At 34.2% G+C, this 21298-nt stretch overlaps 5 protein-coding genes across 10 annotated transcripts in view; 3 read left to right on the top strand and 2 right to left on the bottom strand.

The window, feature by feature from the left end:
• crb (cell polarity complex component crumbs) overlaps positions 1-2404 on the bottom strand; it is a 51500-nt gene extending 49096 nt beyond the window's left edge. For both annotated transcript variants that reach the window (XM_085192505.1, XM_085192504.1), the window contains exon 1: positions 2147-2404. In XM_085192505.1, the coding sequence (XP_085048631.1) occupies positions 2147-2198 (52 nt within the window). In that variant the 5' untranslated portion in view covers positions 2199-2404. The remainder of the gene's footprint in view (positions 1-2146) is intronic.
• Positions 2405-4445: 2041 nt separating this feature from the next.
• On the top strand, positions 4446-7260 carry LOC146534937 (ubiquitin carboxyl-terminal hydrolase MINDY-3 homolog). The gene is made up of 2 exons (XM_085192516.1): positions 4446-4651; positions 4784-7260. Exon 2 carries the CDS (start codon positions 4804-4806, stop codon positions 6166-6168), a length of 1365 nt encoding a protein of 454 aa, XP_085048642.1. The 5' UTR covers positions 4446-4651; positions 4784-4803; the 3' UTR covers positions 6169-7260.
• Positions 7261-7390: 130 nt separating this feature from the next.
• On the top strand, positions 7391-8418 carry LOC146534938 (U11/U12 small nuclear ribonucleoprotein 35 kDa protein-like). Its single transcript, XM_085192519.1, has 3 exons — positions 7391-7794; positions 7890-8020; positions 8101-8418. Exons 1-3 carry the CDS (start codon positions 7722-7724, stop codon positions 8416-8418), a joined length of 522 nt encoding a protein of 173 aa, XP_085048645.1. The 5' UTR covers positions 7391-7721.
• Positions 8419-8573: 155 nt separating this feature from the next.
• On the top strand, positions 8574-12017 carry LOC146534939 (thrombin-like enzyme contortrixobin). Its single transcript, XM_085192518.1, has 2 exons — positions 8574-9361; positions 9909-12017. The coding sequence occupies exons 1-2, from the start codon at positions 8574-8576 to the stop codon at positions 10252-10254; spliced, it is 1134 nt and encodes a 377-aa protein (XP_085048644.1). The 3' UTR covers positions 10255-12017.
• Sec16 (endoplasmic reticulum export factor secretory 16) overlaps positions 11273-21298 on the bottom strand; it is a 43636-nt gene continuing 33610 nt past the window's right edge. For 4 of the 5 annotated variants that reach the window (XM_085192511.1, XM_085192514.1, XM_085192510.1 and 1 more), the window contains 6 exons: positions 18353-18487; positions 17889-18053; positions 16376-16500; positions 15535-15608; positions 14717-14856; positions 11273-13310 (listed from right to left, as the gene is read on the bottom strand). In XM_085192511.1, the coding sequence (XP_085048637.1) occupies positions 13248-13310; positions 14717-14856; positions 15535-15608; positions 16376-16500; positions 17889-18053; positions 18353-18487 (702 nt within the window). In that variant the 3' untranslated portion in view covers positions 11273-13247. Of the gene's footprint in view, positions 13311-13594; positions 13626-14716; positions 14857-15534; positions 15609-16375; positions 16501-17888; positions 18054-18352; positions 18488-21298 lie in introns of all 5 variants that reach the window. The other variant, XM_085192512.1, reaches the window with a different exon arrangement.

The raw sequence follows: 21298 nt of genomic DNA on the forward strand, positions 1-21298 counted from the left end.
CTTTTTACACACTTTTTGCCCAAATTTTCAAACATTGTTTGTTGAGTAACAATATTTAGTACTGTGTTGTGCCTTTGATTACCAGTAACAAAAATGAAAATAACTTATTCCTCACACAAGAAGAAATCTGTTGCAATTATAGCCTCAAAGTCAGATTTTTTCCTTATGAAATAGATTGCCATGTTATTTTTTTTTCCTTTGTTTCCCAATTCTGGTTCAAATTATTTAATAATAGAAAGTACATTAGATACTACCCCATGGCTAGTACTACCTCTGTGTAAAAAAAACAAAACAATCCTACCCTAAGTTGCTGTAATAAACATTCCCTTAGAACGGGTAGCATATGCAGGGAGTTAAATAAAAAAGAGGAACCACCAATTATAAAAATAAATATCAACATTTAGTGACTGTCTATACAGATCGACAATACTTTTTTAATTATTTTAAATAATATCTATAAATGTATATTGCAATTTATTATACTATTTTAATGATACTCTACTTTTTTGTTGGCTAATTAAATGGAGTATAATATTATTGAGTTCATTTAAATTTTAACTGTTTTAGCTTTAAACTGTATTCTGCTTAGTGGGATAGGCAGCTGCCTGCCTTGGTTCTGCAACCAAGTATTTGGGCTTCACTAACAATGTGGGGAAATAAATATAATTAATTACTCTGAGAGAGAATTGAATGCTCAACAGTAGATTTTATCCCACTGTCCCACAATATCCATAGTTATAAAATTTAATATATATACAGTTTAAATAGTTAACATGAAATTGAAATTATAGACCATTTATATTTCAATAATATATTTATTATAACTCAATAAATATATTATTGAAATCTATTTAAGGCTGATCCAACAGCAAATTAAATAACAAACATGTTTTCCAATATTTTATAATAAGTTTTAAAGCTGATAAATTAAGAAAGCTATCTGCGTATTTTCAAAGAATATATTACATGGAACTTTATTTTTATTTAATTTAACGGAATATGTATTTTATGCATCACAATAGAATTATAGTCCACTTGATATTCTTGTCTTCTATTTCTATGTCTTCTCCTTCCAATTCTCGACTACGCTGACGTTTGCTATTTGGATGTGAATGAGGAGCTACTTGACAAATTAGAGCGACTTCAAAATCTCGCCATACGCTTTGTGTTTGGCCTGCGTAAGTATGACCACGTCTCTCAATTTCGTGCTCAACTTAATTGGCTCCCAATCCGTCTTCGCCGTGATATGCACATCCTTACCTTACTTTTTAAGATCCTCAATTACCAAAATTTTCCTAACTACCTACGTTCCCGCTTTAATATTCTCCCCCGTCCTACACGCTCTAGGCGGTCGTGCGTCGTTCCGACGCTCGAGATACCTATGAGCAGTACCAAATTCTTCCATAAGTCTTTCACTGTGTACGCCACATCACTTTGGAACCAACTTCCCATCCCTATCCAAAGAAGTCCTTCCTTACTGTCCTTCAAATCCCAGCTAAAAAAACATTTATTTGCTAGTATGAACTAGTACCTAATTTTATTCAGACAGTTATTTTTTTTTTTTTTTCTTGAGCATGACAGCCGCACTTCACGTATTTATATATATATATATGTTTATTTATATATGTATATTAGTATATTGACATAGATTTAGTATATATGTATTATATATAGTTTGTATTTATAAATTTAGTGTATATGTATCTATTTATGTATTTGGATATGTATTTACTCTTTTTTGTGATTATTATTTTTTATTTAAATTCTTAGTGATTTTTCTCCTTTGATAACTGCACTGTACTCTCTTCCCGCTATTTGACAGTCACCCACTTCCATTGGTTGGCTGGAAGAGATTTCTTTTAGAAATAAGCCCACCTTTGCTAACTAAACTTTTAATTTTGTATTTCCTATGTGTTTTTATGTGCAATAAAGAATATATCTTATTTATACACACATAAATTGTATGCGAGTTTTATACAACATATTGTAACTGATTTCTCTGCACTGGTGTGAGTGTTTTACCTTTCACGATTGTTCTAATTGTTGTAATGAAAGCTGTTAACTTTTGTGAATTATTTTATACTTTAATATTTTATTTGAAGTTAAGATCGAAGATCCGTAATTGAAATACAAATTTAAATCTCACCTGTGAAATTAAGCTTTGCGCGTCGCCTCCAAACGCTCAGATCCACCTTCATTATGTTGAAATAATAAACAGAACACACGTAACTATATCATCAAAATTCAATTGCCACTAAAAGATAATAAACTCATTTTTCACTTTAAATAAATATATATAAATGATTATAAATAAACTAAATAACTGAAGAATGTCACGAAAATAAAAACTTAAAATGGACATCACCGTCCAACGCCCATGGTTGTTTGAATAAAACTGGTATAGTAGTCTCGACGAGAGTATCAGTGTGTTGCCAACCTCGGGAAGGCAAAAAACAGCATAGGGAACTTAAAAAAATAGTAGAAAACAGTAAAATACGAAAAATGGATGAGAAATTCATTAAAAATAATACAAATACTCTTATATTTATAAAGAAAATCAAGTAAAAAAATACAAATATCTAACCAAAATGTTATTAATTTTATTAAAATAATTAATTTTATCACCATTTTCATTTTCGAGGCTTTCAACGTTCACGTAGTAAATTTTTTAGAGTTACGTACAAAAAAATTAAACCTTATATTATTTCGTTGTTCGTCTGTTTTTATGTCTCTCTAGACTGCCTATATCAAGATCGAGTATCGGATATGTTAAGCAGAAAATAATATCAAATAACCAGATTTACGGTCTCTTTGAGTTCAGAAAATGAAAAGTCAACCCAATCTAAAAATACGAGCAATTATAGTTTTTGCTGCATTTTGTATGAGATTCACCGCGTGCAAACTCTTTATGTTACTGTGGTAATTATGAAATTTGACTAAAAGTGAAAATTTACAATACAAACGAAAGTTTCATACCTTCGTTTGTATTAAAAAACAGTAGAACTACTGTTAAAACAGTAGGGTTGGCAACACTGAGTCTCGTATAGTTCGCGAACGAACTAATTCGAAAGAGCGCTCCCACAGATGAACTATACGAACTAGTTCACTGAGTGGCCGCTCTATAGTTCGTAAAGAAACTATGGAGCGTCCACGTTTAGGTGCAAACGCTGATTGGCCGCTCCATAGTTCCTTACGATCTGTGAAGCAGCTGAACGTGTAAAGATCCAGTCCAAATACATAGTAATATGTAATATTGTAAAATTTCTTTATATCAATATGTACCAAAAGTAGAGTCATAGTTGACTATTTTTAAAATTTAATAAAAATGTGAAACAATTGTGTATCTATATATATAAAATCGAAAGGTCACTCACTCATCACGAAATCTCAGAAGCTACATGTGCTAGGAATCTCAAATTTTGCATAGGAGTTACTTATAGGACGTAGATGCTCGCTAAGACGTGAATTTGCAATATTCGATTTTTAAGGGGTTGTTTTTGGGGTCGAAAGTTTGTATGAAACTTCGTTACTACAAATGCTAGGAGTCTCAAATTTTGCATAGACGTCACTAGGACGTAGTCATGGAGACAGAAATTAATAATAACATAGTTTACGCGGGTGAAACCGCGAGCGGGCCGCTAGTCATCCATCCATCAGCCTTTTAAGGTCCACTGCTGGACATAGGCCTCCCCCAATGCTCGCCACTCCGTTCGGTCCTGCGCCCTTTGAATCCAGCGGTTTCCCGCTGTCTTCTTAAGGTCGTCGGTCCACCTGGTTGGAGGGCGGCCTGTACTCCTTTTGCCGAGACGTGGGCCGCTAGTAATGTATATTAATCATTACCTAAACACAACATTAAGAGATGTATTTTATGAATATTGATTTAACTCAACTTTCTAAAAATAGTATCCTATTTTTAGAAAGTTGAGTTAAATATATATTTATTATTGTTGTCGCAACATGCAACAGGAGCTACATTCAAGCAAGTGAATGATCTGCCAGTAATGAAAGGTAGATCATTTGTTTTTAGTTCATCGATCACCGAGCAACTTACGAAGCAGCTAGGAGCTGACGAATTAAAGGAGCCATTACGCCCAATCCTTAAAACTGGTATTAGAACAATTTTTTTGAAACGAATTAAAATGATGTGTGTTGCCAACCAACTAATTAATTAATTAGTAATTCATCTTTTTATTATAATATTATAGTGGAAATTAATAAAATCACTGATAATTATTAAAATGAAGTAAACTTAAATTTATCACTTTTCTAGATCTTTTCTATCTAGATCACATCGGCAATCAAGTTATGTAATAATATAACATTTTGTTTCTTTTTTTCCCATATTCGTATAATATTCGCGATTATTAAATAAATAATAATAATAGACACACATATCTAGAACAATAAATATTTTAGGCGTGAATGTAAACAGGAACGGAATGACATGAAAGCAAATGTTGCTATTTTTCTTAAAAAATGGCAGCCTATATGTCGTAAGCTTTTCTTTTCTTTTTCTACACGAAAAGTTTTTAAATAAAGATTTGTGGGCGATTTATAATGCCAATAAATGTGATTCGGATGATGATAACATATTTTTAAAGAGATATATCGTAAACAAATGTTGAGAGTTACTATGACCTTCGCATTTTTAGTAAGTATTTAACTGATAACTACGTGGTTATGTTCCTTTTGTAGTAGTAGATATGGTTGAACTAATTTTATTAATAGGAAGCCGGTATGACCACTTGTGTCCATGTTTATTTATCTTGTAATGTCATTGTAGGTGGCGTAGTTTACGGGCCAATGCTGAACGGTTCGAACGATAACGAAACGAGTAGTTCGAGCGTAGCTTTAGAAAATAGAGACAATATGAGCGCTGGCACTGCGTCGTTGGAGCGCGAGTTGTGCAGCACTAGACGGTTACTTTGGGGCGACCACGTGAAGGAGGACGTATTTCGTCGATGGGCCCAAGGCTTCCAGTTTAATTCTGATGAGCCCAGCGCACTCATACAGCAGGAAGGCGGGCCGTGTGCTGCCATCGCTCCAGTGCAGGGATTCCTTCTCAAGATCCTCCTGTCCGAGACACCTGGACATAGTCTTCAAGATTTGACATCGGAAAAGTGCAATTCCTTACTTGTTAGGGCTGTGTGTACTATTTTAAGTCAGTGTCTAGCTTCTAAGTACAATGTTGCTGTTTATCGCAAGAATGATACAGAGGCAGAGACCAGCACCAGCCTCAATGTTAGTGCAGAGGAACAATCTTGTGATGGTATTAATCACTTTCATAGAAGGATTGAAGTACACTCATTTCAAACATTGTCAGAAGTTGAAGCATTCTACACAAGGAACATTCGCATTTTGAAGGACAAGTATGGTGTTCTGCTATTGTTATATAGTGTCATTCTAAGCAAAGGAGTGAGTACTGTTGAAGCTGAGCTGTCAGAACTGTCTGACCCCCTCATACATTCTACATATGGATATGGTTCTCAGGGACTTATCAACTTGATGCTCACAGGTAGAGCGGTTGCACATGTTTGGGATCATGATCAGGTGGTTGGTGGGTTGCGTTTGAGGGGTATTGAGAGGCAAAATGACATAGGATTCCTTACTATCATGGAACACATGCAATACTGCACAGTGGGATCCTTCTATAAAAACCCTAAGCATCCTGTTTGGGTGTTGGCATCAGAAACACATCTGACAGTTCTATTTTCGTTTGAAAGGCGACTGGCGGCACCAGAAACAGTGGGAGAATCAGCAGAGCGTATATTTAGATCTTTTGACCCTGAAGGAAACAATTTCATCCCATCAGCAGCACTGCAGGATGTCCTGTGTGCTGCTGATCTGGTCAGTGAGCCAGAATATGTGGAACTGATGAGGAGAAAGCTGGATTCTGAGAACTTAGGAATAATATTATTGAGTGCTTTCATGGACGAGTTCTTCCCTGGTTGTGAGCGAGGTGCGCCTGACACATTCACACTGCATCATTACAATGGGCTGTCGCGCAGCAACCCTGGAGGTCGGGTAACATATGCAACAGGCCGTGCGGCGCTGCTGGAGTGCCCCATGCGCGCTGCTACCACTGACCCTATGTTGACTTGCTTACAGACCAAGTGGCCTAGTATTGACGTGGTGTGGGATGAAGGCCAGTCACCTTCTCTGAACTAAGGAGGTCCAGGCTGTGCTTGGAACTTATACTGTGACACAGTGAGGAGAGTTAAACATTAAAATGTATCGTAAAATATGTTACAAAAATTCCATTACTTTATGTATTAATTTATATATAGAAATTATACCTAATAATTTCATGGCCTCCACAAAAAAACATCATCATGGGCAGCTATTTTTCATAAATTTGACAATTTCTTAGACAAACAACAGCTCTCACAAAAATATCTTAATTATATTTTGTGAATGCACATGCACACTAGGGGTAAACTGCAAATATACATACATCCTTGTATTAATTCAGAAAAGATTTCATAACAATAATTTTTTTGCATTGCATTTAGTAAAAAAAGAATTTCTTTATTTAATTCCATTAATTGTTGTGCGAATGGCTGAGTGCACTAAATAATAATAATTGTAAAGCAATTAACACTAAGATACTACCATAGTTTTTTATACTAAATTAATCCTGAAATCCTTTTAGTATAAAAAATTATACTCTGAAATAAAAATTTAAAACACATAATGTATCAGTAATATATCAGTTATGTATTAGTTATATATCATTAGGAGGAATCATAAGCACATTGTAACTGCACTTAGTAATTTTTTGCACAAATCATTATATATATATTTTTAAATTTATTTACTAGTTACTCAATACAATAGTAAAATATTAATATAATTAAAATAAACTAAATAGTAGTATCATCCAGCAGGTACAAACTAATATTGTTTTGTGTAAATATTTACCATTTCTATGGTATTTTTTTTTAATATATTGTATGCTAACATCCTATGTATATTTTAAATTGTATTATAATTCAATGTATTTTCAATAAAAACAATTACAGATTCATGTAAAATAGCTGTGCACATGTGATCGACAAGGATTATATTGAAAAATATTTTTTATTCAGTCATCATAGTAGATAGTGAAACATTGCGGCTTCTTAATTACATTTGGTTTTTATGTTATTTTGTCGCTTGCATTAATACATATTACATATACTCAGCGTTTGTGCCAGTGGTGGCCAGGTATACCTGTGTCGAGCAAATTGCAATAACAATAAACCATTACATATATTTGTATATTTTGATTTTCACTTACTCTTCTCAGTATTTAAAGATTAACTACATTTTGATTGGATTTTCATTCTGAGACTTTGATTACATGAAAATTATAAGAATTAAAAAATGCTAATAATTTCATTTTATAGATACTTTATATTATAAACAATTTCCTAAATTAATGTCTTATTGAAGTCATATAAAATATATTTAATTTATATTACTTGCATATAATATGTAAGCATGCTCAGTTACAGAATAATTATATAACTTTTTTTTAAATGAATGTAAGAAAGCAATACAGCGAAATGCCTACTCGAAACTAGTTACTTAAAAACATCGATATTTTTCTTTGCTTATGTACCACCCTAACTAGCGCAAGTCATTTGACATTGACACTTGATAGCCTTATTAGTAAATAAACAGAAATACTTCTATAAATATTTGTTATTTTTGGTTTTCTTACAATAAAAGTTACAGAAATGAGACGAGACGATGATTTTGAAAAATATGCCACAGATGTGTATGATCCTATTAAGGTTGGGTCGATAGACGGTGAGTTAGTAATAGATTCTACAGCAAAATACGTCGTATACGTTCAATTTATGATCTTAACTTATAATAAAGGTAAAATGTTTTGTATATTTTAGGCACTGATACTGAACCACATGATAGGGCTATCGTAAGGGCGTTATCTTCAAAATACTTTCCAAATAAGAAAGTGAAAGGTGACGCGTATCATACCTTATTTATTGGTAGACTCAATCCGAGAACGACACAAGTAGGTATACACCTCTTTTATTTTAACGAAGAAAATAAGTTTGAAGATATTAATTTTAATTGCAAACATATTCCTTCTAGGATACAGTTTACACAGAATTTTCAAAATATGGAAAAGTATTAAACTGCCGTTTAGTGAGAGATATAGTTACAGGCAAGTCTAAGAAATATGCGTTTGTCGAATATGAAACTTTTTCCAGTATGGACCATGCTCTGATAGCTATGCATCAAGAATTTATTGACGGTAGTGAAATAATTGTTGAGAGGGAGGCTGGAAGACGTCTAGAAGGATGGAAGCCCCGAAGGCTTGGTGGGGGCTTCGGGGGACAGAAGGAGTCAGGTCAATTGAGGTTTGGCTGTAGAGATAGGCCATTTATAAAACCAATTATACTAGAATAAAGAATCTAGTAAAATGAGATATGATTTATGTAAATGTAGGTAATATTAATAAATTTTCAGATTCAATATAATTTTTTAATGTTGTGGCATAATCTAGATGGCCTTGACCTGTCACGTGTGCATTTCGAAAATATCAATAATGTCTAATATACATAATGTGTAATGTTTTCTGCAAAGAGTTTAAAGGATGGTGCAAATCATTTACAAAACTGGAAGGTTCTCTAGCTCTCATACAATTGATATTTCTTATAATTTTAATTGCCGTTCTTACTTTTTTGACACTTCATTTTCTGGCCTGTAGTAAAATTCAAGAAAAATTATTAAAAGTACATGTAACAACTGATTTATACGAGACTACACATACTGATGGGAAAAAAATTACATATTCTGAAACACACAGTCCAATGACAACTCCCCTTCCAGAGAGTGTCAAGTGTACATGGGATCCATCTCAGAAAACTAAAGCAACGACACATTACTTTGAATCTCCTCAAACTGAAACCTCAACAAAAACACAGGTATCTGAGGAAAAGTTTTTAGGTGGTGAGATTTTAAGTGAAAAGGTTGAATTTTTGATTGCCCTTGTCAAGTACAAGCCTCCTCAACATATTACGTTTGGTTGTATACTTACAATAGTTTCAACCAAATGGACATTGACTGCAGCAACTTGCGTAGAAGCTATAGAAGAGTTGGATTCTTTAGATTCCTTTGTTATGATGGAAGGCCTCGGAATGGGCAATCCTAGAAAATTTCATGCAATATCGGATGTAATGATTCATCCTCAATATGAAGGGGCCAATAAACATTACGATTTAGCTGCAATTAAATCTGAGGGGGATATTGTTATAAATGAAAGTAAACTTATAGCTTTGGCTTCTTTAATTGATCTTATGTCCATTACTATTGGAGAGAAAATGCAGCTTTATGGGTTTGGGAGGTTTAGGTAATTTATATTTATACATCAAACGAGCTTCACGCTGTATCCCGCACACAGCAGGAATTAGGCAGAGGGAACCTAGTGTAAAGATAATGCGTTCCCTACCTACCTACCTACTTCCGCGGAATTTTGGAAGCATTACGTGTTGATTGGCGGAACTCAACGGCGTTCTTTGCATCGACACCAGAGCGAAGAAATGAAAATATAAATGTAAATAAATATTATTATAATAAATATTATAAATATCATTTCCTCGAGTGAGGATCGATCCCACAACCGTCGCCTTACTCACACTCTAGTACCGCTGCGCCACGACGGCCATACGTGCTTTTTTAAAAATACTGAAAATTTAAATGAGTTATTATTTTCATGTGCAAGAACTCTGATTTTGTATATAACCATATTTAAAATTATTAATAATAATTTTATGTTGCATTTTAAATATAACTGTTTTATGTTACAGTGATGTTTTTTTTATATATTGCTTACTTTGAATCCAATTCATATTTAATTAAAAGTATATAATTATTTAACTTTTAAAAACGCATTTCAGGAGCCTGGATAAAGAGCCTCTAACACGTAAAATTGATCATGTAAAAGTGCACAAACTCCCATCCAAGCACTGCCCCTCCATAAATAACACATGGACCCCTCGACACCTACTTAGGGGACAAGCAATTTCTCATGGATCCTGCGGCAAAGCACCTATATGTGCTGGAGTCCTGGATAATCTTCGGACCCCCTGTAATTACTGCGCCGGGGCTCCACTAGTGTACCGCGGACTCCTGTTAGGATTGATGAGTGATAATCCTAATTGTGGAATTTCTTGTGATCCAGTTTTGTATGTGAACATAGCGGCAGTGAGAGATTGGGTTCATTCTGTTGTTAATTCTGATTAGTTTTCTTATTTCTGTTTGTCTTCAATATATTGTTGAAGTCATTCTGACAGATAATTTATTAGATCAGATTTTAGATTTTTATTAATAATAAATCAGAATACTTCATAGTATCTATTTATTTATATTATTTATTTTACATTTTATATATAATTTTATCTATGATGCAAAACATGCTCATTTTTAAAAGAAGTTTGCATGGAACATTTCAATTTGAAATTGTCACAACAATGTCAGCAGAAGACTTAGTACTTTAAATACAAATTTATAATTATATTCCTATATAACTGTAAATATTATATTAATATTTTATATTACAATGGCCATGACAAAGGGTTTAATAACGTGTTCGGTGCTGATGGCGGTGTTCGTGGCGGGCACCGTCGGCGTGGCGGTGCTGCAGCTGGTGACGGCGGCGCAGCAAGGCGGCGCCCTCGACGAGGTAGAGGACTGATGGAAATATATATATCATCTTCATCAGTGCTTACAAGGAACAATCTTGCCTAAGGATTTGTTTGATTATTGTGATGATGGTTCTGTTCATCCATTTCCTTGTAATATTTCTTTTTGTAATGATCGCAATTTTGGGTATTGATTTTATTATTTATTAATGAAGTATATTTGTTGTGTAATATTGTGTTTTTATTTCACTTATCGAGCTCTATTGTAGTAATGTTTGATTTTATAAAGTCAGTGATATCATAAGTTTGGCCTGAAACTCCTTATATATCGGTATCGGTCGGCTTCGATATAAGTAGTCGGTTCAGTTCCAACATAAACCTTTTGTTTTAAGCTGTAGAAACATTCAAAAAGTTTTCTATATTACTTATATAGATACTAATATGTTGTATTGAATGTAAGTTTATATAGGTACAATTTAAAGTGTATTGCACATTTAAAGAAAAATATTTTAAGAGCCATTGGATAGTTTAAAGAGGCGCGGGTTCAATGTATGTCTATTTTTCCACTATCAAATAGTGGAATATGTTTACGGGAGATATGACAAAAAAAACAACAACTATAAGCATTAACATAAACAATTTATTTAAATAATTTCCATACAATGAATTATAATACATTTCGGAATACACAGAATGGACGCGCCCGCAGTCAAATATACAGATACTCTACCTATAGTTTATACAAAGCGAACCCTCCATACCTCCCGCTCCTTCCCCTCCTCTTTCGTCCACACTGCTCATTCGAGGTCACTCCTTTACATATAAATCACCATTTCTGTACACAATGTTATTAATATTATTTTTACATGGATACTGTATGAAGAGAAAGTAAAGTTCTACGGTCAGTTTATTGTCTATGCTTATATTGAGAAGAATTATTGTACCGTAATTTGAAGGAGAGAATGATTAAGAATAAAGCGGAGAAATTGTTTAGTGAAATTTAAAATTTTTATTGTAATAATAATAATACCAATTTTCATTTCAATTACAAATTTTAATTATATTTAATTTAGTAAATAGTGTTGCCACTACGATATTTTACCAGCATTTTCGGATTAAAATAAATGACAATAAAATAACCTTAATTCAGGTCCAGTTTGAATTTGTGTATTATTTTTCATTAATAAATACAACATTCGCAAGTGGCAACACTAGATACAATATATAGATTATAAATAATAAACAAACACCTACTAAATAATAAATGAGCAAATATTATAATAAACAACTATTTATTATACATATCTGAATGTTCAGGTCCAATTTTTTTATTAAATTAAATTTTATCATATAATTGTTTATAAATGTTGTTTTAATTCCATTCAACGCAAGATTTGCTTAAAATTATTATATTATATTAATATAAAATTTCAATTGTCATTATCCTTCACAAAGCTATTATAAAGTAAAGAAGATTAAAAAATAGTTTCATTCTTGTGTAGGCAAAGTGAACCTAGTGTAACGACAAACCATTCTCCAGTCTCTGCCTAATTTGCGGAAGTCTAAAAAATAAATTAAATTACAATTTATGATGAAACTTCACTTCTAACATTTCAAATCCAATCAATAATTTTATTTCAATTAAAAATTAATTAACAAGAAAGTGAATGACGCTAAGTATAAACGATTTTCTAATGGTTTTAAATTGTTTATATAAAAAGATCACATATCGCTTTCTATATGAATCTGTAAACACCTGTATTGTTTGTTATAAATATTTCATCACAATCATAGAAAAGAGACGTTTGAAAAAAAAATCTTAAAAATATATAGAAATTCATAAAACCTTTACATGAAATTCATTACATAAAATACCAATAAAAAGCGATTTGAGATCGTCATTTTAGTAATTAGTAAATAACATTATAATACACCAGAACCGTCCATTTCCACAATCATGACAAAATACCTTTTCACATAGTAATATGTTGATCAACTAAGCGTACCACGAAACTTATGAGAATTTATTTGCCCACTTTTATTTGATCCCGCCACAACTGGCGTAGTATCGATGTAAAATTACCAGTGGACCAATGGGTGGGTAGTCTGATATATATATATCGGTAGGCACGATAATAACTTATAGTATATAAGTTACTCGGAGCCTTAAAAATAGCAGTGTTGCTAATTTTTTTATTGTTTTTTAATTTTATTTCACGAATAAATGTATAGAAGTGTAAAGACAGACCAAGTATAAAATAAAATATAGTACAAAGGAAGCAGAGTTGTAACGTGATATTCACTTACATACACACATATATAAATAAAATATTTCATTGAAAGTAGTCTAATTCGATTTTAGTTTAAGTAATAAGGAATGTAGTCAACAATTACAAAATAACATTATAAAATCAAGCATAAAAAAATAACTGTTATAATATAACAAAAATAGCTTGGGTCTTGTCTGCTCTAGTCTAGTCTGGTCTGGTCTAATACGAGTCAGCGTAGTCTGATTTGGTCTGGTTTGGTCTAATGATGTCTAGCGTGGTCTGATGTGGCCTGGTTTAATCTGATGTGGTCTGCGGGTGCGGTGCTTCAAATACCGCTTCGGAATTCTTCTCCAGCAGCTGTCACTTGCGACGGATCGTATATGCCACCCTAGAATAGTTATTGATACAAAAATTTAAATTTATATCTATAGATTAACACAGAAAAAGTTAAACTCATTTAGGATTCTTTTACGAATATAGGAAGACCTACAAGTATAAAATATATTTGTTATATTTTAAAATTTTATATAATTATGTGATATATTAATTGTTTAACTTATTTAAAAAACAACTAGTACAAACATTAATATAATTAATAAATTTGTTCTCTACATATATAATTATTGATTTATTCGTTTCGTTACATAAAAAATCGTTTTTTCCTTAATTTACCTTGTTAATGGCCATTGGGCATATCGGTTTCCTGATAGCGTGTACAAGTTATTTAAGTAAAGTAAAGTAATTGTAAAAGATATAGGCACAGCCCACAAGGATTAGCTGAGCCTTGCATTTGCGTGAGTATTCCTGTACAGTGTGAGAACCGGTGTATTGTTCTACAACCGACCTAAAACTTTATAGTGATAGCAGCATCGCATTTAATTTTTAATATTTTAGCACGCCTATTTCGTGTCACAACGGTTGAAAGATGAATTATTGAAGAAAATTAGTATGAGGATAGTTCAGGTGAGGGCTCTACCTCACCTGAACTATCTTAGACCTCTGTCCAGTGTAGAAAAAAATATATATTCCTTTATTGACCTGTAATAATAAATTTTATTTTGAACAGTTTTTTTCAGGCTATACGGTTGCCGATTCACTCATTCAATAGCAAAGCTCAGCATAAGCCTCGTGAACTGTATATATATATATTAATTTCTATACCTGATAGGGCGTGTAGGGAGGTGTGGGGATATTGGAGGGGCGGGGGGAGGCTTCGGGAGTGGACGAGATGGACACTTGCACAACCTTACATATGTTGATATTAGGAATGTATGTAATATATTATATTATTACATAGCATATACTATGCAATGGTTGTTAGTTCAATTTTTTTTAGCTTTTAGTATCCCGCTTATAGTATTGTAGACAGAGGGCATGTACTCCTAAGCACCCTTTCCCATTAAAGAAATTCCGCTCCCCACTTTCCGCCGAATTCTGTAGTCATTGCGTTTTAGGTTGCAAAACTTAACGACGCGCTTTGCCTCGTTACCAGAGTGAAGAAATGAAAATATTAAATATTTCATTTCCTCGAGTTGGAATCGAACCCCAACCTGTCACTTTTACAGTCGCACAGGGGCACAACCCCTGTGCCACGATTGACCTTTTATTCTTATATCTTATTTATAATTAATCATACGAGATTAAATACTTTGATACAATTTACAACAACTACATAGATTTATCTCTGTCCTTACAACTTAGAATCGAACTCAGAACTCACAATCATCAAACCAAAATTATTATTTTCCAACTATAAGTTTTGATTCCCCACTCTATATCTGGACACTTCCTTACCTGGTCAGGCAAAGGTGCCGGTATGAAGTAATTATCGGGGGGCGCCATAGGAGCCAGGGGCGCGAGGGGAGCGGGGGGCGCGGCCGCGTCGAGGCGAGCACCACCCGGGTTGAGGACGTCTACGTAGGACTTCTTGATATCTGTAAATATTTAGAATTATAACAATTGAGAATAGCAATATAATAGATATTTCATCTATTCATTCTATCTTCTATATATACAAAATCGAAAGGTCACTCACTCACATCACGAAATCTCACAAACTACATGTGCTAGGAATCTCAAATTTTGTATAGGAGTTATTTATAGAACGTAGGTAACGTCGCTAAGACGGGAATTTGCAATATTCGACTTCTATGGGGTTGTTTTTGGGGTTGAAAGTTTGTATGAAACTTCGTTACTACAAATGCTAGGAGTCTCAAATTTTGCATGGACGTCACTTATAGGACGTAGGTACTCATGGAGACAGAAATTAATAATAACGTAGTTCACGCAGGCGAAGCCGCGGGCGGGCCGCTAGTATTCAATATTTTTAAAGTGTTATTCGACACTAAGCATTGGAACGTATTGCTCAGTGGTCAGAGCGTTTGCCAAGAAGCGCGGGTTGAAGTCCCGCTACGTAAATTTTTTAATCTTTTTTCAAAATACGTATATTTAATATTTATTGTAATATTAAATTCAAAAGAGATTTGAACTGTAATATCAACTACTAAGTAAATATTTTTCTAGTTAGAACAAATATTTATATCTAAGAGAAGAATATAGAATATACATTATTCAATTGTCTTTTCATAAATGTACTATTACAAAGTACTTACGTCTCCCCTTCTGCATTTTGAATATGTTAGAGACGGGCGGCGCTCCTGGCGACTGGAGTGGCGTCGACGTACCCCTGGTAAGCATAATTAATAATCTTAATCATTTATTATTTAAAATAATAGATATACAGCCTGTGTGTGAGTAGGAGCTGGCATGTCGCCGTGGTTTAACATTCAATGGGGCGTTAAACAAGGTTGCGCCATGTTAGCATGGTTGTTCAATTTGTGTTTGGATAAGTTTCTTCAAGGAGTGAAACAAAGTGAGATGGGAGTGAAAGTAGGTGACTGTTCGAAGATGATGCAGACAAAGGTTCTGGTTTTTGAAATAGATAAAGAAAACACGAAATGCAAGATCGGTGTAAATGGTTAGATATTAGAATAAATGAATGAATTGTATATTTGGGAATTATGTTCACTAGAGATGAAAGATATCAGATGGATTTGGAAAGGCGTATTGCTGCCGGTAATAGGGTTAACGGAGCCTTAGGGGGCCGTAGGGGAAGACCTCGGTTGACCTTCACAAATACAGTATCAAAAATACTGGAGGACGGTCACGTAAAAAGCATGAGGACCCCCCGGAGAGCATTTATGAAGAGGTTGATGACAGTGGACGAGGCGATAAAGGTATGTAGAGACCGAGACTCTGACCCCCAAGGGATAAAGCACACAGCTTCACAGCTGTGTTGTTATTTTTGGTATATTTTTTTTCAAAGCAAATTTTCTTTAATTTGGTAAACAAATTTAAAGATGAAAAAAAAATCAAAGTTATCAATTTTAAATGATAACAAAATCCCATGTTACGTGCTTTAGTTAAGTTATAAAGAGTACTAGCTCCACTCACAGGGCGGGCGGCAGGCCCCCGGGGGCGGGCGCGGGGCCGGAGGGCGGCGGCGGAGGCGGGCCCGAGACCGCGCTGTCGGCCGCGTCCGTGTCACGCCAGCGCTGGTGTTGCTCGTCCCATACAATCTGTATACATAATGTCATATGTATAGATAATATATTTAAATAATTTTATAAAAATATATGTTTTAATATTAAAGACTCAAACTTAAAAATAGCATTTAACTAATGAGTTGTAATAAAAGACATATATAGATAATTTCTTTATTGTAAATACATATAAACCCAATATACTAGCAATTACATAATATACATATTTTATATATACAACTTACACATAGATACATAAACTATATAAATAATATTAAAAAATTTTTTATTAGGAACTAAAATATCAAGGGTAGAACAATTAAATCTGTTCGATGATGACCGCATTAGTGGGAACTGTGTTGCAGCCATTATCGCCCACCTCAATAGGACAAAACTAGTAACAAAGTTCCACTACTCAATTTTTACTATTATCTTACTATTATCTTATATATTTTATCTTATTTAAAGTAAAGACATGCAAGAAAATAACAAATATTATAGCATAACAAATGTTAAGTAGTTACTCAATTTTTCTAGGATTAAAAAATATATCCAATAAATTTATATAATCATATCCATATTACTTTATAATATGAAAAGAATAAGATTTAAAAACAGAAAGTGAAATAACACTAATAATACACAAAACAAAACTAGATAAAGTTTCATATTACAAAATCTGTTAGTTAATAATTAAAAGGAAAATTTTAGGAAATCCTTAGTTAATAGAAAATATAAGTAAAATACAGCATATTTTAAAATTGAGTGTGTATGCTAAAAGTACCATAGCTTCGATCAATTATACACTAGAAAAGGATTGCATTAAAATACGGCTTAAAAATATGGCACCAGTCAATATAAACATCAATTCAGTATATTATTACACATAGATTATGACATAAGATCATTTAAATAAAATCCAACCCTATGACCGTGCGTTAAGGCTTAGTTTCATATAGCGCGTAATGGATTTTTTTGATGGAAAAAGGACAAGGCAAACGACAACACTACTTAAAGTAAATAATCTTATATTTTTAGTAAATTTACTAAAATTGTCAACAAGATAAAAACAATTTTTATTCTTAAAAAAATGTTATCTATCATACATCATCACATCACATCATTTAATGCGGCTTACTCACGTGTGGTCATTTGATCGTGATGCGAGGAGGCTATCGTGGCGCACAAGCGTGCAACTGTAAATGGTTGTGGGTTCCTTTTGTACTGGGGAAATATGTCATTTTTTTTTTTACTTAAACGTCATAAATGTCACAATTACAATCTACGACCATAATTAAAGAACAGAACAGTACTAAATACAATCACCAATTACTATATAAAAAAGTGCATAATAAAAATTACATAAGCGTGGGCATAGGCAGGGTTTTGGGTACAATAGGGAGTGGGGGTTTTGGGTCACTTACAGTGGGATTGGTGTCATCAGGCAGTATCATCTGGTTGGGCGCTCGTAGGGACAATTTGGTGAGTATGCCGCCGAGCCAGCCCGACCTCTTATCCTTATTATCGGAATTTTTGCCATCGCCCTTCTTGCCGTTCATTTTTGACGTGTCTGTGTCGCGATCGTTTTGCTGGTAGTAAAAATATAAGATTTTGTGTAAAATACATAAGTATATATGTAAAATGTTTGTAGGATCTATTTCTTATTTTAAAAATTGTAAAATTGATACGTTACAGTCCGACATCCATACATTTTTTATAAGCCAATATTATTTAAATAGTGTTCATTGATTGCCATGACAAATTTTGGATTTTCAATTTAAATGAACTCGTTTCTCTTAAGTATAAAATGTATTCCATGATATTGGATATGTAAAATGTATCTTGTGTAGTGCTCATATACAAATAAAAATAAAACACAATAACTCACATCAGCACCGCCGGCGGAGGCGGAGGGGGGGCGCTCGTCCGCGTCCCCGAACATGGCGGGGCGGGAGGGGCGCGAGGAGGGCGCGCCCGGCATCGTGATTGTAGGCGCGGGGACCTCCTCTGCGCCTGAATTGTGCTGTCGTAGGAGACGTTTGTTCAATATTTAAATATTTGTATACATAGCTGACAGCGGCTGATAAGGAGGAATATATATATATATATATATATATATATATATATATATATATATAAGGAACTAGAACGTTTAAAACAAACAAACAAACTGTCAATAGTAAAAATATTGTTTTATTGTTCAGTGTTCCAATCTCTACATATAATAAAGAAATAAAAATGGCGCGTCTGTACATTGAATATACAGGGTGAGTCATATTGAACTTTCCGATTTCAATAAGGTGTGTATTAAAAACAAAGCGACATGCAGTAAAAATTATTTTATTGTTTGAAAGCACATAACATGCAGTTTTAATTTAGTTGGTTTTAAAAATGATATCCTGTAAATGTCTACCTCCATTGACCACACACTGCTGAAGCCTTTCCCGGAAGTTGTCCATTACTCGTCGAGTCATATTCAGCGGAATAGCATTGATTTCTTCCGTGATTGCAGCCTTCATTGTTTGTTCATCGATGGTTCGGGGACGATGCGTGTACACCTTTTCCTTCAGGTAACCCCAGAGAAAGAAATCGCAGGGGGTTAAATCAGGTGATCTCGGCGGCCACCCAACGTCACCTCGCAAAGAAATGAGATGACCGGGAAACATTTGTCGCAGGATTTCCATTGAACGCCTGGATGTATGGGCTGTAGCACCATCTTGTTGGAACCAGATGTTATCGTTGTCATGATTCTGCGTTAATTCCTCATTTCCTCCATTTTTAATAAACTCTTCAACTACGAACGCACGATGTTGTCCCGACCAAGCCATTGCTCACACTAAAACTGCATGTCATGGCGCGTCTAATGACACCATCCCCACCCTTCTACTCCTTCCCTTCTTCGTGCAACGTCCTTCCAAAACCGGAAAGTTCAATATGACTCACCCTGTATTTACAAAATGATAATGTAGGGGGGTTTAAGAACAGTAATAAACCCAAGTCTACAAAAAAAAATATCTATTTGTACACTCTAATCTCCGGAACTACTGGACGGATTTGAATGAAACTTTTTTGGTTGTATAGCTATTAAGTCTAGGCAACATATAGGCTATATTTTATTTTAAAATCTGGATACCTGATATGGAACCTTAACAGCCTGTCTAAACTATAAGAAATATAAATATACTGCCTAGGGAAAATTGAACAACATGACAATTTCCACCCACATAACAAAAATGAAGGTCGGGAGTACCTGCCGTGGAACCCTAGCAGCCCATCTAATCTCTAAGAGATATAAATATAGCGTCTTAGTAAAAGTTGAACAACATAACAAGCATTTTCTGTCCATATCCTCCATATCCTTCCTCACCAAAATTCGGTCCAACTATAACTGCAATGGATGTGAGTTTCAACCCCACCACTTGAATTATGCATCTCACCATATAATGTCTCGAAAAGTGGGCATTCAGAAACAATTTGTATAACAATTTACTAAATTTAAATATTGATGTTTGGCCATTTAGGGAGGTTAAAAATCAAAATAAAATACTTAAAATGTTTAGTAAATATTTATTGCCAACATTGAACAATACAAAGGTAAGTAAGTGCTCTATGACATAAACATAACTACGACAAATAGGAAAGAAAGTGTTTTTTTTAATTTATTAGTTTATAAATAAATTATGTTTTAGTTTGGGTAACAATTAAATTTTATATACTATAGGTTTATTAAAAAAATATTCTAAATAAAAAAATTAGAAAAATAAATTCATGATGTAAAGAAAAAAAAGAGAAATAGAAATAAAAAGAGAGATTCAATTGGGACCTGTCATGAAATATCAAATAAAAAAAACATTCAAAATATCACAGGTTGTAAATCATATAATACATATAGTTAGCTTATTGTTTGTACATTACTATCAAAATCGTCATTGCACTTTTTTTTAAATGAGATCTTTTGCAAAATAAATAAATAAAAAACCATTTAAATGTGTAATTAGTTTACTGAAAGCCAGAGCCGTCATTTTTTTTTTTTTTTTTTTTCGAACATGTGGATAATGCTGTTAGCCCTATTGGCTTTTACAGCGACACCGGTTGGGTAGGGAAGAGGGTACTCTGTCCCTGAAGAAATGCAAGCACTAAGTGGCTGCCTGTGAGGAAGTCGACGACTGTAAGGGCGCCCCCTGCGGGACTCGAACCTCGGCTTGCGGCCGTCGAGCGGACTGGGATTTCACCTATGCTAAGCAAACCAGCCGCGACATGAAGTCGCGACTGGGGACAAATTAGACTCTATTACTCTAAGGGAGCTAACGGTCCCTAACCGCTGGGCCCCACCGCGCCGAGACGCGATCGAGCCGTTGAATAAGCTGGACTTCGTCGTCGATTCCGTCGACGACGGTGTTTGTGTCGTGTGTGAGTAGTGTATTTCCTACCTACATACGGGGCATTCGCTATGGTAATGGCGTCATCGGAGTCTAAAAGGACGCTGCGCGGGCGTCTACGTCTAGGGAGTGCGTTAGGGATGTAATCACACGCATTAACGATGAGGGGATTCGCGTGCGAGCCTGCGCGCTCAAAGTAGCGCTTCGCTAAACGTTTGCAATGCTCGTAAATCGATTCCAGTTCAAAGTCTCTATGTAGGTCGACGTTACGCACGAACCAGGGACAACCTGATGCGATACGTAAGAATTTATTTTGTACCTTTTGCATGGGATCTAGCTTAGTGTGCGCGAACGCTACACAAGCATAAGAGAGGACGGGTCTTATACAAGTTTTGTATAGTGTCAGCTTATTTCTAAGTGACATTTTACTACGCTTGTTTATGAGATAGTATAAT

This window comes from Heliconius melpomene, chromosome 11 (genome assembly GCF_056956725.1).
Source record: "Heliconius melpomene rosina isolate 202511_hmr_F chromosome 11, ASM5695672v1, whole genome shotgun sequence".
Taxonomy (NCBI): Eukaryota; Metazoa; Arthropoda; class Insecta; order Lepidoptera; family Nymphalidae; genus Heliconius; species Heliconius melpomene.